The sequence below is a fragment of the Lingula anatina genome, chromosome 5 (genome assembly GCF_051362555.1).
Source record: "Lingula anatina isolate TDL-2025a chromosome 5, LinAna3.0, whole genome shotgun sequence".
Lineage (NCBI taxonomy): Eukaryota > Metazoa > Brachiopoda > Lingulata > Lingulida > Lingulidae > Lingula > Lingula anatina.
The window spans coordinates 18,826,340-18,844,754 of NC_141771.1; the positions used below are offsets into that span (position 1 = coordinate 18,826,340).

Genomic DNA, 18,415 nt, shown 5'->3' on the forward strand with positions numbered 1-18,415 from the left:
AAGCTGTTAAAACAGCCAAAAACGTTCACAGGTTGGTTAACAGGGCTTATTAGTCAAATGCTAAGCTGGCAAATTTACCTGTTATCGGTTATACGATCAGATGGAACCATTGCTTATTGTCATCTAAAAATATTTTGTTTGGGTGCTTTGAAGGGGCAGAAAATCGTGCTTTTGTTACATTTTCCGACCACTCGTTAGGCATGTAAGCGTGCCGCCATTTTGATTGACAGCTCTGGAGAGGGCCCTAGCCTAGTGATGCCCCGTAGGGTGTCAAGGATATGTAGAAGGAAGCGCTAACAAAGGCGATTACGTTTAAACGCAATTAAGAGGTGTGAAGTTGCATTTGAACGTTTCAATGGCTCTTCTTCGGCAATCGAGTAATTTTACCTGAGAGATTCCTTCTTTGTTATCGGCAAAGTGATCAGATAAAACTGTGTCGAGAGCAAGTGTCCGTCACTTGTGTTAATACGAGTTTTTTGACGGGTAACGCTGCAGGATTATTATGCACGACACTTGGTAATCGTCAGATCAACGGAAAAATCCAGTGATTACTTCAGAGCGGTCTCTCTCAAAATGCCAGCTAAGATAAAGGGGAGACGCTCAGCTGCACAAGATTCAGCGGTAAAAGTGGCTGAGAGAAGGCTTTTGAATAAATATTTTATTTTTACACATATGACACTTAGACCCTATTTGCTTTTTACCTGCTAGTCTTGACTATTTTCGGGGTCTTTTTGTGATTTTCATTTTTGGATACATTTTGAACTCTTTCTTCCCGCTTGATCAGTGATTTTGAAATTGTTTTTCTCCAAACATCGCAAAATGCAAAGCCGCTAACATGCGTTTTTATTTTTATTGTTTTAATCATGCTGTCAACCCTTGCTTGGATTTCTCTCGTTTGGCCATTCACATCACATTTTTTCGCGTATCTCTCAAGCTCCATGATATCATATCTTTTAGAATAAAATTTTATTTTGTCAACATTAGATTTACCTTTTGCAAACGGCGACCAACAATCATTTCCGGTTTCGTAACGTGTCGCACATACGCTCGCCGATATATATCGCAAAAATTAAGAGCTATGCTAAAAGTATCCTTTTTAGCGTTTTTTAAAATTTATTTATCGATTTTTCTTTCATTTGTCAATTAATTTAGGCGATTCGATTAACTCTTTCACCCATTTATTAGGTATACAGAAATCAGTTATCCGACTGAACAAATAGGGCCGGTTTTCCCCAACCGCAACGCTTAGGCCCTACTCTCTTTCAAAATTTTCTCTTTCCTCTGGAAATGGACTTTTAACACGAACTTTTCTCTTCCCCATAGTGTACTAGCTAGACTTCTTCGCTGCTAAGCTGATGTAAGACTTATGACCTATTACCGCACACGTAATCGGCTTATAACTCATTAACTGTGCTCCGACCCCCTCATGGCAACGGCCCTTAGTAACAGAGGCGTGGCTTAGTTGTCAGCCTGACTGGGGCGCGTGCCAGTTGAAAAACTCATCAAAAGACACATTTTGCGATGCAAATTCATAAAAATTATTACATCCAACGTTAGATACTTTTTTGATTAATATAAACACACAAAAAACTCAAAAACATGATTTTAAGCGTATTTAACCCTATCACCGGCCTTAAATGAGATTACATAAACACACATTGAGATTTCATTGTAAAGTCCCATCGGTTTAGCTTTCTTAACTGTGTCACATAATTAGGAATCGATGATTATTATGCAGGTAAATGTTATTTAATATGGAAAATAAGTTTACAAAAAAAAAAATTTGTGTAACGCTTACATTAATGCTAAAGATGAATAACAGTGCCTTATTATTCTCAAACTCAATAGGGTTATTCATATCATGTTAGTAATTGTACAGCTAGATTAAAAGTTTGAATAGCAGCTTTATTGGTATTTTTTGTTATGTTTTATTTTACATTTTCTTTTAATTTTTTATGCTGTTTTTTCACTTTTTTCAACATATATGCAACATTAATAACACAATATAAGAAAAACAGCTTAGCCAATTGTCATTATACTCACAGGAGTGGTCAATCTTACAAAAATGCATGTTGAGTTCGAAAATCAGTGTTATCGGGCCATTATTTTAGAAGTTGTACTGTTTTTTCAAATTTCCTCAGATTCAATTCTTAGGCATGTTAACAGTCTCATTATTGAACTAATAAGATACGTAAAAGTGTGTGTTTGATATTTCCTGCATCTTTACAACATTGTTAGTTGATTATGTAAAAATGATGGTAAACTTGTTATCATGTATTGTGTAATCAAGTGTCCAAAACGGAAATAAACTCATATCATTGCAGTTTGTCAGATTCAATCATCCACATCTGCCCTGATGGGAAAACCGTGTTCGTTATGATTGTCAAACTTTCAAAAAAGAAACACAGGACTAAAATGCAGCCCAAGTTGGAAAAGCAGTCTAATGGGCTTCTTTTTCTGGAAGTTATTCATTTTAGTGAAATATTCATTATCTTTTTGGCATATTCATTGTGGGACTCGGAGCTCCCATGGACATGAAGCCGGATGGTAATCAAATTTTCTACATGTTCATGCTATTTATAGTCAATAATCAAAAATTGGTGATAATTATTCTATAATTTATTATGTAATGTTACATCAAAATTGACAATAATCTTTTTGCACTGCTACTGCAAACATTATGAAAGAAAACTGTGTTATTTATTATTATATTTAACTTAAGAGTATGATTTTTAGGATTGGCATGCAGTTCAAATTAGAAAGCCAGGTCAGTTGGGTTATCATTTATTATTGAATTTAATGCAATTTTGTGTGAAATTTCATTTTTCTCATTCTGGCACTTTCTAAGTATAAACTTGAACTCTGATGGGCCTGAAGCCTTATGCTTTTACTCTCATCGGTGTTACCTGTTGTGCAAAATTAAAATTTGATGTTGACTGTGCAGTTAAACATAATGTATTATTGCATCAGAAGTGGTAGTCTCCTATTTTGTGCATTATTGTTTTGTGCTCTTCTTAAGTTGTGACTTATGGGCCTGAAAGACCTTTGAGAGGGTCAGTCTATAAATTTCCCTTGGGTATCACTTCGCTAATTTCAGTTATAAAGTAATTTGCCTAATTGATAGGCTACATAAAGCACACTTGTGATTTGAGATTACATAAAGCACACTTGTTGATATTTCCCTGTAAACTCCCATAGGTTAAGCTCTCTGCTAGATTAATAATAAGGAAGCAGTGATAATTATGCAGGTAAATTTTGTTTAATATTGCAAATAAGTTTTATATATATATATATATATATATATCAAACTGAAAGATTAAAAGTTTGAATAGCAGCTTCATTGGAATTATATTTACCTCTGCCAAGGAGGTTATATTTTCACCCCTGTTTGTCATCAACATAACTCAAAAAGTTATGGACCGATTTTGCTGAAATTTTCAGGAACTGTCAGAAGTGGGCCAAAGAGGACAAAAATCAATAATAATCAACAATTGCTACCTTGTTCACATATTGGCATTTTCAATGTATGACTTTGAAGTTCCATGATCCTGAAGACCTTTGCTTGTCACATTTTCTGAATATGCGTTATACTAATATTTTATAATTAAAAATTGATGGTCATTATGCTGTTAAACATTATGTAATGTTGCATCAAAATTTGAAGAAACCCCTGTTTTGGGCACTGCTCCCATGATGACCATTTAAGAAAAATCGTGTCAATTACTGTTCTCAAACTTACAGGAAAGAAACATGGGTCTAAAATACAGCTTCAGTAGGCAATGCAGTCTGTTTGGTAAATTTTTCTGGCAATTAAACAGTTTTTTGTGAAAATGTAATTTTTCACATATTGGCATTTCCAAGGTGTGACTTAGAACCTCCACGGGCTTGAAGACCCATGCTAGTCACATTTTCTGAAAATTCATGACACTTATATTTTATTATTAAAAATCGATGGTCATTATGCCGTTAAGCATTATGTAATGTTGCATCAAAATAGAAGAAAACACAATTTTGGGTGCTGCTGCCTTGATGACCGTTATGAGAAAACTGTGTTACTTATGACTGTCAAACTTTCAAAAAAGAAACACAGGACTAAAATGCAGCCTGAGTTGGAAAAGCAGTCTAATTGGCTTCTTTTTCTGGAAGCTATACATTTTAGTGTAATATTCATTATCTTTTTGGCATATTCATTGTGGGACTCAGAGCTCCCATGAACATGAAGCCGAATGGTAATCATATTTTCTACATGTCCATCCTATTTATAGTCAATAAACAAAAATTGGTGATAATTATTCTCTAATTTATTACGTAATGTTACATCAAAATTGACAACAATCTTTTTGCACTGCTACTGCAAACATTATGAAAAGAAAACTGTGCTACTTATTATCATTTTTAACTTACAAGTACGATTTTTAGGATTGGCCTTCAGCTCATATGAGAAAACCAGCTCTATTGGATTATCATTTTTATTGAATTTATGCATTTTTTGTGAAATTTTCATTTTTCTCATTCTGGCACTTTCTAAGTATAAACTTGAACTCCGATGGGCCTGAAGCCTTATGCTTTTAATTTCGTCTGTGTTACCTGTTGTGCATAAGTTGATGTTGACTGTGCAGTTAAACATAATGTATTATTGCATCAGGATTGGTAGTCTCCTATTTTGGGCATTATGGTTTTGTGCTTTTCTTAAAGTGTGACTTATGGGCCTAAAGACCTTTGAGTGGGTCAGTCTGTAAATTACCCTTGGGTATCACTAAATTAATTTCAGAGTTATAAAGTCATTTGCCTTAATAGGCCATTAAATGAGATTACATAAAGCACACTTGTTGATATTTCCCTGTAAACTCCCAAAGGTAAAGCTCTCTGCTAGATTAATAATAAGGAAGCAGTGATAATTATGAAGGTAAATTTTGTTTAATATTGCAAATAAGTTTTAAATAATATATATATATATATATATATATATATATATATATATATCAAACTGGAAGATTAAAAGTTTGAATAGCATCTTCATTGGAATTATATTTACCTCAAGCTCTGCCAAGGAGGTCATATTTTCACCCCCGTTTGTCTGTCATCCACATAACACAAAAAGTTATGGACTGATTTTGCAGAAATTTTCAGGAACTGTCGGAAGTGGGCCAAAGAGGACAATGTTTAATTTTTGGTGGTGGTCTGGAACAATAATCAATCAATTATCAATAATAATCAACAATTGCTGCCTTGGCAGAGGTCTGCACTCTCAAAGTGCTTTTCTAGCTTTGTTATGTTTTCCTTTATAATTTTTTCTCAAACACTTGCATTTGTGACTTTTAACTCTCATCTGCCTGGGGCTCTGCACATTTTCTGTATTTCCACATAAGCAGTTGTATTGTTTTTTATGTCTTTAAACATTATGTAATATTATTTTATGCACTGTCATCATTTTTCAAATATTGAGAGTTTCATAATGTGAATTTGAACTCTCATGGTCCTGAAACTGTAATTTTATTGAAGGGGTGGACCATCTTCTGGGTCTTCCTGAAGACAGTCAGGTTATTAAGTTTATATTGACTGGTATCTATTTTTTTCTGTTGGAAGACCATCAAAATGGAGGATGGATCAACATAGATACTTTGTAATACTGTCAGAAAATATCTCTGGGTCTGCTCCTGTTATTGACCATGTTACCTGTTGTGCAAGATTAAAATTAAGTGTTGACTGACAGTGCTATTAGAAGCATTATTTATTATTGCATCAAAATTGACAAAATGACCTTTTTTGCATCTTTATTTTCTGTTTTTTGTCTGTACATTTGACAGCTTTGCTGCCTTGTTACATATATTTTTCTGACTTGCCACATAACCTATGTCAACATCATTGCATTGGGAGCAATTTTCAGTCTGTTGAAAAATTATTTTAATTTACAGACATACCTGTATGCTCAAGTATTATATGCCACCAATCATATTTTTTACTGCATTTGGGGCCTGTTAATTAAGAACTTTAATGTTTTCTACAAGCATCTAAATGTTTCTTAATAATGTCAATCTTTTCATTACAAAATCCTTTTTTGTTTTTGTTACTGTACTTGTGTTATCATCTGTATATGAAAGGCTCTGGGAATTGTTAAATCTTTATGATTATATTAATTAATTATAAGATATATTCAGTAATTGTTTATATATAACGTACCAGTAATTACGTTTACAATGTAGTAGTTATTGTCTTAAAAGTTTATGATCTAATATGAGCAATTCACAATCGGTATTTTGGAGTTCATGCAAAGGATGATTTTTATTGTGAACTAACATGAATAGACAGCAGGATCTGTGATGATCAAAAGTGTGGTGTTTTAATAATCCAGAAGCATCTAAGTATACCACAAGTGAATGGAGTCTTATTCTTTGAATTAAGCATTCAATGTTGTCTTATAGTTGTAATTTTCTGAACTATGGAAGAGGATTGGCGTATACAGTGGCCATAATTTAAAAAAAAACATTTGTGAAACAACAGCTTTTTTTAATATATAATGTAGTTTTTCCACTATCCAAATTGTTTGTGGTACACAATTACACAATACAAATGCACCTTATAATATATACATATTATTTGACAGTTGTTTAAAAAAAACTTCAATTTTATCAAGTCAAGAGTGAGAAACATTATTTTAAGAGTTTATTCATACTATTAATTCACTAAAATACTTGATTACAGATACATTTTGTGTGATTTCTAGTTGACTATAATGCCTGAGTCAATAAGTTAAGGACGTGTTGGAATTTATGTTCAAAAATCAGAAGTTGGAAATATATTTCTCTTTAACAGTATTGTTGGGTGTATAAATTTTATGATTTGGCAATCTTTTTAGTTTTGGATCGTTTTGTGTATTCATATTATATTCATGAACTTTTTACATGTATAAGTTCTCTGCTACTGTATTTGATATTGTGCAAATGTTCTTTTCCCAAATGTTTTTAGATAGATTTTGTCTTATTAGAAAATTTTCTCTTGGTCTCAAAGATTGCTTAATTATCTTTTTTTTTTTTTTTCCAGTATTTTTCCACTTCTCATATTTATTATCAGTTAATGGTTAATTTATGGTTCATAGTTTGAAATTGTTAAAAATTGTACTTATTCACATTTGTATTCAAATAGAGATAAATGTAAAGTAGAAAAAAATACTTCTAATAAAAGTATATTCTAGAGTGAGGCACTGTTTTTTGTTGTTGTCCTTAAACTAGTGTGTGATCTTCAGTAAAAATGTAAATAACTTTTTATGGGGGAATACAAGCTAGACTACATTTTCAAATTTGCATTTATTTTTATTTGGATTACCACTAAATTGGCCCATTTATGAAAAAATAATTACAGATTAAACTTGCTTATGACCTATCCTGAGGAAGTGAACCTTAAAGGATGAGTGCAGATAACCATTGGCAAAGTGCCCATTGTCTTATTTTTAAAATAATTTGCTATTATAAAGTTTATGCATATATTTGTTGTGTAAAAAAATATTTGGTTTGAGGCATTGTAACATAGCATATTTAATGAGTTATGGGGGGGGAGGAGTAGCCAGATTTACCTGTTGTATGCAGACTAATGAATCAGTGCAACTCTTTTCAGCATATATATTACATAAATTATTTGTTTCTAATGAAACTTGTCTTGTGGTTTAAAAAAAAGTTATATGTTAAATACTTGTGGTGTGGCACAAGTAAATGGGAAAGTTATTGTTATTTTTTAATCCTAAAGAAGAGAGGGAGGGGTGGTATATTACAGTATTTTCTCACAGAAGCCATCACTGATTTCACTATACTGTATAAAACTCTTATAACTAGGAAAACTTTTTTCAGCGTATTTATTAATTTTATATAACTTCTCTCACAGACTAGCATTTGTTGGTCTAAATTGTATTGTTAACCAATACACATTTTGTACAAGGCTCTAAGGAATAGTAAAAAATGTTAAAAGCAAAAGGCTGTTACAGTAACAACAAAAAATTATGTGTATAAAAGCACTCTAAACAGCTGTTTGGAATGTTTCCATTAACAATGAAATAAACAAGGTATAAATTGTACTAAAACTAGAGGATCAGAGAGGCGATACCGCCTTCGGGTATTGTTCCACCAGCTGGAGTAAGCGCATTTGTATGTAAAAGCAAAAAAAAGGACACCACCTCCAGTGTTGTGCTTGACAAGCTCTACAAAATGCAGTCTAGAGTTCTAAATATTTTTATTGAAAATTACAATTTAAAACAAAATCATGAGGAAAAGTAAAAGGTTAAATCCAAATTAGTGAAGTGCAATTCATGGCAAAAAGTTGGTCAAAGGTCAATTTCATGATCACAGTTAGATTGCTAGTATATGACTTCCTATTCAAGGTCAATAGTAACTGTGTGCATATCTCTGCCAGTTTTGGAGATACAAGGGACTAAAATGTTCCAAACTTCAGTTAATGGTGAAAAGTAGGTTAAAGTCAAATTCAAGGTCACAGTTTAATTGCCAGTATATGACTTCCTATTCAACTTCCATAGTAACTATGGACCTATCTCTGCCAGTTTTGGGGATATAAGGGACTAAATGTTACAATTTTGGAGTTACAGTAATGTGCCATAAAATTTCCTACAGAATAACTTAACTGAAATAAAGAAAAGATCATTTTGTTTGAAATTCTTGAAACGGGAGGTGCTCAGAAGTTCCAGATGTTCAAATTTCATGAATTAAAGTCATTTTCGACTAGAGGTTGTCTGCCTCGCCAAGCCTTATGTTATCTTTTCCAGACGTTCAAAATTTTATGCATACTCAGTACATGTATTTCCGTGTTGGGGGTCTATATATGTTATGACTGACTTTTACTAGTTTGTAACACCGGTGAATGTAAGAACGAGGATATTCATTTCCCCTCCCTCTCCCCATTTGCCCCCTTGGCTTCCTGGCCGTGAAGGTCGATAAAAAGGGAGGGGCTACCCAACCCCGATAACTCCCATAACTTGCCTCATGAAATAGGATAACCATGTACTGCTTCTACTATTTTCTCAAGATACAAGGATTCCTTTGAATTATTCTCTTGAAAATTTCTTGTAAAGGTTTGGCGTGTAATTTATTATTACTACTATAATTATAATTATCCCCCGGGTTAAGGTATTTGGCTTTAGATTATATCAAATCTGAATTACCTGTTAATCTGCAAACCGCAGGCTAAAGGCCCAGTCACAAATCAGTTGCGATGCGTCGGGGATGGAAATTTGAACAAAATCTTGAGACAGATCTCACGATTTTGCACCCGTAGGAGGCGCTCTCCGGACGCCTGCGGTTTGTCGCAGATTTTTTAGACATCGCCACACCCGTCGCGGTCCCCAACTTTGAACTTAAAATTTTAAGATTGCTGGCAAGATTTTTCACCCATTTTGGGCATCCCAGACACAATCTCCGATGACCTACGATGCCCTCCGATTAATCGGAGGCGTCCTCCGAATAATCTGAGACTAGTCGCAAGATTCTGTGTGGGATTGGAAAATCAGGTTGAGATTCAATGTCTGCGAGTAGTCTCCGGCGCCCTTCGACTGAATCGGAGGCGCCCTGCGACGATTCGTACGCTTTATGTGATCGTCTCCGACGAATCGTACGGTGGAATCGTTGTAAATCGCCGTGTATATATATAATAATATATATAATGTGTGTGTATATATATATATATATATATATATATATATATATATATATATATATATATATATAAAACAGATGACCGAGGTCAGAAAACCCTCCTTTTCCCCCACATATACCCAGGGGGAAAAAATTACAAGAAAACACGCTCGCAGATATCGTCTCCGATCGCCTCCGATGCAATCGGAGGCTAATCCCACGATTTTTCGACAAAACCGGGTCAAAATCCTTGAAAAAATCTCAGACAATGTGACTGCTCCACTTTTATTAGGATTATTGCTAGGATTGTTCAAGGATTCTTTATTTTCTACGACGACCCCCGGCCAAAACTAATCCCCGACAGATCGCCAACATTGTGACTGGGCCTTAAGGCATAGCAGGTCGGAACCTAATGTTGTAAAACACTTTTTTCTTTAGCAAACTTTTAGTGCCCTGTGATTTATTTTGGAACTCATCTTGGTCTTTATTGTTCCCCAGTATATCCCTTTTCCTCTTTTTCTTTTATCAAACTTTAAGAGGTCTGTGGTTTGTTTATTTTCGAAACTTATTTTGGTCTCATTTCATATCCTTTATGTTATGTAACTATTTTGATATGTAAATTTGTAAATCCTACTCTCTTTCAGTTTACGAACAACTTAGTCACTGACAACAATTATAAGTCTGACACAATTTTATAGTATGATAACTGATGTTCCAAATTACAAAACCAGGTCAAATGAAAATCATTCAAAGTTTACTTTAAAAAAACTTGAAATACCTCCCAGGAACTTTGACTATACAATGTTACAGGGGCGGATCCAGAGATATTTTCTGACAGTCTTCCATATTATATTTGTTTATCCATCCTCCATTTTTTGACCGTCTTCCGACAGACAAAATTAGATACCCGTCAATGTAAACTTGAAAATCTGACCGTCTTCCGGAAGACCCAGAAGACGGCCTGAATCCGCCCCTGAATGTTAGTGCTATTGTTACATTAGAATTTGACTGATTCATGTAATCTTGAGGTAAAATACTCCGAGTAGATAATTTGGGTTAGTATTGCACTTTCACACGATATTTTGCAGTACCCATTGTTGGAATCCTGTACTAATGCATGGTTTTCCCATGTCATCTTATTACACTATTCAATATAAATAACTATGTGCGCATAATTGCTATATTAGCAATATATCAGTTATTCTATGCTGCGTGCCAAGCCATGAATTTCGTTTAACGGCATCTTTCGAAGATGAAATGGATTCTCTGTCAAAATGTTGTATACATCAGTCTGACGGAATGAAGAAAGGAAATGTCAACAAAATCAAAATATGAAGATTTTACTCATCTTTATTAGTACCTAAATATTTTGGCCAAATATACAATCCTTCTTCTTCAACGTGCTTTCTTAAGCAGTAAATTAGCAATGTAAATTAAATGTCTCGACCTGTAATAAAATGAGAGCGTCTAGTTGCCATGGTTGTGTCAGGTGACCAGAGGTACATGTAGTTGACCTTGCTAAGTAGTTCATGGTGATCCTATCGAGCACTGATCAAGGAATGCCAATAGAAATTTAGTGACCTTGACTGACACGTTAATCTATTTTAAATTTTTTTTTTCGCACAATATTGTGACAGGCGTACAGACGGAGAGAGGACATAGACGATTCACTCAATTAAGTCAAAAGATGAGAATTTTTTATGGTAATTAAAAATCCATATTTTCAGAAGAAACATTTTAAACACGTGTTATTTTTTCAGTTCAAAATAATGATAATAAAACTTACGGATGATGCATGGCCGACAGACGTTCTTGTTGCTAAACTAAGATAAAACTAAAGATGTCTGTTGTTAAGACATATGAGATGGCCTTCTTAAACAGGTTATTTTCTGGGAAATTGAACGATTGTAATAATTTGCCATGGGTAAAGTTACTCGCTATCTAAAGATATTCCACTCAGAGTAAAATTAAAGACTGTTTTAATGGATCGTGTTTCATTTAATACTAAAGCTGTTATCGCGATCTTCATGTTGCTTGAGTGGAAAATTATTCGAAGATGATAACTGTAACTACATGTATAAAGTTACAGGAAAAAATCAGAAATAGAATCAGCTACCAGTACATTGCAGTAGCTTGACAGCCATTACTATCCACCATGCATAGGATTATTAGAAAAATTGTCTGCGCAGATTGCCATTTCGCTTATGCTTTTTTTTTTTTTTTTTTTTTAGTAATTTTCAAGAACAATTAAATTTGAATAACCAAATAAACTGCATGTGACAGATGTCACAGCTACGTTGAACGCTGTACAGAGGTGAACCTTGTGCGTCATAGCCTGTCACCCTAAATTGCAGAGGTCAATAAAAACTCGCCTCTCTACTTTCAGCATGCAGCTGATCCCAGAGACTATCTAAACTCAGGGTGCACCCCGGTGACCATTAATAATCTGGAAACCAGGAGAGCCAAGATCACCAAATATGCGTCTGACAGGGCTTTGGGATAAGATAACGAATTAATTGTTTAGCAATGATCAAAATGGAGAAAAAGGGTGTAGCTGGGGGGGGGGGGATGCAATATGACATGGCCATTTTGGTACTGGGATTAAAATTGACGTCAGATTCGGGAGCGTTCACAGACGAATTGAAAGTTTCTAGTGCATCCTATGTCATTCCACTGGTTTTTCTCCTTTTTCCAGTAAATCATCCCACAATGTTCAGTTCCCTCGAACGCATTGTTGGGTTCACCTATCATCCAGTTGGTGAAAGTAAGTGTGGTGTTGGTGGCAACCCAGACCCATCTACCCTCGCTCTCCCGGTCGTTAGCACCTATCCACCAGTAGGGCACTGAATCTAAAATTTAGAGAGAAAAAGTGTTCTCATACCAACACCACATAATAAGCGTTAAAACTTTTAATAGAAAGTTTAAACAAGGTGATAAACGCAGGAAATAGGCGACCTTATCCCCCCAATCCGTTGCAATTTTTTCTGAGTGTATTTTTACCACTTGTGTTTTCTTCCGACCCGAATTAATATATTCTTGTATATAAAAAATATTAAAATGATAAAATACCTAAACTTCATAAGTTTCCATACATTCTAAAAGTTTCGAAACCCAGAGTTATTTGATATGCCCCAGTGCTTTGAAAATCGTCATTTTAACTATCTGTTCAATCAAATGGAAAGGAGCTTACCTGATAAATTGGCCGCAATCATCTCATTTTCAGCTTTGGAAGTTATAGTAGCCAGATTGGCAGAGAGACTTTGACAGTGCTCCTGAGCTTGGGGCCAAGTCTTTTTAGCTGTGGAGAAGTAATAGCAGCTGCCACCGAGTTCAACGAAACCAAGTGGACACTCTGAAAGGCAGAATACACGATTTTGTAAAAATCTATAAAAATGTGTCGGATTACAAAATATGGTTTTAGCTCTAAAAGTCTAAAATGTTTTTGTTTAATTTTCAGCTGATCAGAAATGCTGGTAAATATACAATTTACAGAAAAAGGAAGACTCACACGTTATATATGGCGGAACGATGAATTTTGAATTTTCGATAAACCAGCTGTGTGATCGCCCAGTCGAAAGATGCGACTAACGAGGTACAGGTATATGACATCCAAAACGGTCCGATTTTCATCAGCTTTATTTTAGATCCAAGTTTTGAATTAAAAAAAACATTTGGGATTAAACTTAGTGAGCATCACCAAACAATGATGTGAATCTTAATCAAAGGAGTCGTGTAATTTCATACACTGAGAATAAAATTGGAGTCATTTGACTCTCTAGTCAGAGTCCAGCACCCCCTGACCCTCATGGAGTTAATTTGACTCCTATATAAGGGTCAAATTACCCCACTACCAGAGCTTTAGACTCTCTTATCAGAGTCAATCACCCCCTGGCTCTCATGGAGTCAATCTGACTCTAAAATCAGAGTCAAATTATCGGGGGCCAGTGTCTGGATGACCCCTTTCACCGACTCTTTTCGCTCGCTGGACAGTAAGCTTCGTTTCATTACTTGTGATGGCAGTGAGCAAACGGCGTGAAGAGAACAGTTTTCATCATCCTTTGTCAGTATAAACATTACTTTATTGGACATACATGTAGTTGATTTTATGCATGAGCAAGTGGTTTTCTGTGTGTTTCTGCATGCAGAACTCGTGCACTTATTACTGGCCTGGGCTTTCAGTTGCCACACCCTTTATGTGATATGTCGGTAAACAGGTCAGCAGGTTTTGTTTCTAGGTTGTAGGTTTGATTTGACCCACCAATGCATGTCAGTGGAGAGGTATGCTCATTCATTGGTATATTTGTAATATATATATATATATATATATATATATATATATATATGAGCCATGCTGCTTATTACCAGATTTACAAACTGTTTGTTATTGCTACTCTAAGACTGCATGTGACCGCATGGTGTAGTGGTTAGAGTGTCCGCCTCTGGACGTGGGTTCGAGCCCGTCCGGGGGACACAGCAATATGAAATAAACAATACTTTCGGTCTCTCCCCTTGACACTGTTGTTGTTGATTTTGTTCATGATGTGCCAAGGAGTCAAAAAATCCTTAATATGGGGTCATGTAGAGATAAATCAAGGGATGAAGGGATGTGTGAATGGAGTCAATGGGGTATAACAGCGTTGAGGGTCTACCGCTAGATGGCGTGGGGGTCAAAGCAGTCCTTCTAAAATCTCGCTTGCGGTTTTACACCGAGTTTAACATGGAGCGTGGGCACGCGTCGCTGACTGAGAACCAACTCAAACGCGAATTACTTAAATGTAGTGCCATAACAACATGAAGAAAATGTGAATTGATTGAAAAGCATGTGTTTTCTTTTCATTTAGTGCTTGAAACACACGAATGCAAACTATTTTCCTTGAAAAAATCAAAGATTAGTCGCGGTGTGTGAGCCTCAATTCTGTCATGTTACAATGTAAGTCGACTAATATATGTACAAGTACGCTCATATTTTTTTTTTAATAGAACGAAAGACGAAGATTTCTTACATTTAATAAATGTACTTATTTATTTTCTTCATAAGGTTCTCCAGAGAAGACCCATAATGTTGGGGGCAATGCAAACTGTCGGTTTCAGGACCCCAGGCCAGGCAACTTCAGAAATAGAGCAGGATACAATGATTACTTCAGGAATCTGACCTATCACTTCGCATCAGTGTCAAAGATTGTTGTAGCCACCAGATACGCCTACCCTAAAGCTGACTTACAGGCGGCAGTGGTGGACCACGACTATACCACGAGTGGATATTTTTCGACATGCATTTTGCCCAAGTGCACTTTATTTTATGAAAAACACTATAGGAAGAAGGGCCTATGTGGCAGCTAGTTTGTAGAAAGTATGAGATGGTATGAGATTGCTTAGCTGCAATCACAATTTGAAGTGCCATTTTGAAAAACATGTTTTAACTAAAATGAAATAATTTGGTGGTGCAATCTTTAAGGCATTTTAGTGCAATGAAATAATATGATGATGCTATAGTTTTTACAATACAGAACAAATATGATTAAGCTGTTTTTTTTTCATATTTTTTACCGTAATAAAGTAATTTGGTGGTGTTATAAAGCATGTGTTTTCTTTTCATTTTTCTTTACAAAAAAGTACTTATGTGGTTATGCTGTTTTTAATAATATTTAACTGTAATGAAAAAGGTATTTTTGGTGGAATAAAATAAATTTTCAGTTCTATTTCCAGCAAATAATTTGGTTTTGCTGCTTTCTTAATGAATTTTCAAAGTGATGAAGTATTTTGGTGGTTCTGTTCAAGTAAAATAATTCAGAAGTGCTATTTTGTAAAAAGGTGGGGTCTGGGATGACACTACTCCATTGGAGTCATCTTGACTCCAATTTGGAGTTATTTTAGGCACCACTGCTGGACTCCAAGTTTGGAGTCACTTGGACTCCGATTTTATTCTCAGTGTACAAACATCAGTTTGGCTTTTTGGTGTCAACAATGCACCTTGAATATCATAACCACTTTGCCACATGCTTAATATCTTAGCATTGCCAAACTAACACCCGTGCCATATCCACGAAGTATTCAGCGTGCAGCAAGTTCTAGTTTTTTAATCATGATAGGAAGGTGCAAAACCTCAACAAAAAACTAGTGAGTGAAAAAAATATATATTCACAAACATTTGTTCGCCCAATGCCAACAAATGATAACACACGTGCACTCCCCCCACCCACACTCCCCACATGCACAAACATTCGTTCACCAAAACTCTTTAATGCATTTAACACTATAATATTTATTATGCATTAAGGGATTCACTACCTTTTAGTTTTTCTTCCATTTTTTCGATTTTCTCCAAGGCGGATCCTAGTGTATCAGTTAGATTCGACAGCAAAGCATCAGATTTCACTAACTGTTCTTGTTGAAGCCTTATCTTCTTTTCCAAATCAGCTACCTACAGCAATTAATTAAAATTAGACACGTTGCAGACAGCATATTTTTGGGTTAATAAACAATTCACTTTTCAACCCAGTGTTTAAAACGTCTTTGTCAACTAAATGCGCTCGTACCTCACAATGTCTTTATTTGGGCTAGTGCACGAGTTATAAAAAATAGAAAAAACTCAAGTTGGGTGTTTAAGAGAATTCCTTTACACATCACTTATCGGTCTTGTCTTTTTCAACGTCTTTTTCAATATCACCATTTAAAATTGGACTGTTAGACTTTTAAAGTAAATAACTGTTCATCCCTATAATGATGAGACCCAAAAAACATCTGATTTAGACCACGTTCCCATACCTAGATCGATCTAGCAGGATCGACCCATCTCTGACGGGTTTCTCGCTTACTTAAGCAGTTCCGATTTCTGGCGCGCCTACCTAAGATGTTAGGGGGTAATTGACTATGGTGAACCAGCTCCAGAAGGCGCGCCAGGCATCTTAGCTGCTTTAGCTGAATGTTATTTACCGAGAAACCCCTTGGAGAAAGGTCGATTCTGCTAGATCGATCTAGGTATGGAAATGGAGTCATAAGTTGCTTAGTGAAACCGTTCTCAAGAGTCCTTAGTGAACGTCATCCACAGAAACCGTTGGTACTTATGCATCCCCCAAAGAAACAAACAAGCCGATTTTCAATGTTTTTTATTCAGTTCAGGGGCACACATTGAAAATGAGGGGATTATTTTTGTTTTTAATTAATACAAAGGTACCGGTAGATGCATTATTGAATAACTAGATGCACGAAAATTTTCATTTTAGGTATTTTGAGGATTAATACGCTGTCAGTATCTTTCACAAGGTTGGAGGCGTAATGCGGAAGTATATAGTTAGTACGGCATACGAACCTTTTCTTTGGTCTTCGTACATGTACAAGTATCAACGGTACCTGTGCCTGGGTGATGTGACAGAAAGCCGCCATGAGTTGGGACCTCGCATCGCAGATTGACAATGTTGTGTCCCCAAACTTTACTGTGCTGGACAAGAACCAACAAGAGCACAAATGATGACAAAAAGAACACTGCCATTCTCAGACCATATAAACCAACAAATGTGAATATTGTCTACCACGCCGTGGATAGAGCACTCTTTTATCCAATAGCAATGGGAGGGGATTGATCTTATATTTCAGATACTTGTTGCAATTGTATTGGATGGCATTAAACATGTGATCAAAAGTGGGCGTTGCCTCCATTATCTTCACCGAATCTAAGACGACGCGCTTTCTGAACCAGTTAGCATCTTCAACATTGGTGCAAATTTTATGTTCAGCAAACTGTATTTACATTCGTTGATTTATGATTTCTACTGTTTTTTTTTTTTTTTTTTTTTTTTTTTTTTTTTGCTGTTTGTCTGGGGAGCCAGTCTAGGGAAGAATTACTGGAAATGACAGATGTATGCTGGGTAAAAAAGGAGAGTTTATAGTAACCTCTTACATAATACATAATATATTAACATAATAGGACGCACTGTCATTTCACGTGAAACCACCGAGCATGTGTTTGTCTGTGTGATTCATAGTTATCTGATGTTTTTGTATTATACGGGAACTATTCTATGAAATCACATGCTAGGCTAGTTAGTGATATGCCACAGGTAGATTTACCCGAACATCTCTCCGGTGGGTCAGACTAAATCGATAAGTTGGTTAATTAAGGAACACAACCAACCCTAATTTTGAGCAAACCACATTTAAAAAGAAAAATGCTTTGGGCATTGACCCCAGAGGAAACAGTGATGCTGTTGTTTTACATATATTTTTATGCTCAAAATTCACCTGTACTGTAGATTTGAATTTACCCTTGTAGTACGCCCGACACTAAATTTAGCAAATGTGCCCGTTTAACATGACATGTTTATAAAAACCGACAACCGATCCTGTTTGCAGAGAAATACCGCTCATATATCAGACAGCTGGCAATCTATGTGTAGACAGACTCTACAGTATCATATGTCACACTTTTAGTTTAATGTTAAATATGGGGACGTATATACCAGTAAATTTGCACCAGGGTTAAACCATGGTTGAAATTTATATGCCGTAAATGAATATTCGGTTTTCCTAGCATTTTATTAGATTACCAGTAATTAAACTCATCATTTCCATTCGATTTCTTCTCCCTTTCACAAACCCTAACAAGATTTTCTTCCTGCTCTTATTGTTGTTTCCCACCTATCGGCACGTGCACCGTGAAGATCCCTATTAGCCAATTTTAAAAATGTGTAGACTCTTTAAATTTAACTGAAATGGTGCAAATTTTTAAAGATATTACTGTATAGTTGCCTTATGGTATGTACTTTGTGCTATGTTTGCTTCCAGTC

At 35.4% G+C, this 18,415-nt stretch overlaps 1 protein-coding gene and 1 long non-coding RNA gene across 3 annotated transcripts in view; both read right to left on the bottom strand.

Annotated features, from left to right (window-relative positions):
* Positions 1-18,415, bottom strand: part of LOC147761788 (uncharacterized) — a 256,913-nt gene that overhangs the window by 64,359 nt on the left and 174,139 nt on the right. The window lies entirely within an intron of this gene.
* On the bottom strand, positions 10,957-17,193 carry LOC106151157 (perlucin). Its single transcript, XM_013524266.2, has 4 exons — positions 16,942-17,193; positions 15,921-16,053; positions 12,823-12,984; positions 10,957-12,481 (listed from the first exon to the last, which is right to left on the bottom strand). Exons 1-4 carry the CDS (start codon positions 17,119-17,121, stop codon positions 12,246-12,248), a joined length of 711 nt encoding a protein of 236 aa, XP_013379720.2. The 5' UTR covers positions 17,122-17,193; the 3' UTR covers positions 10,957-12,245.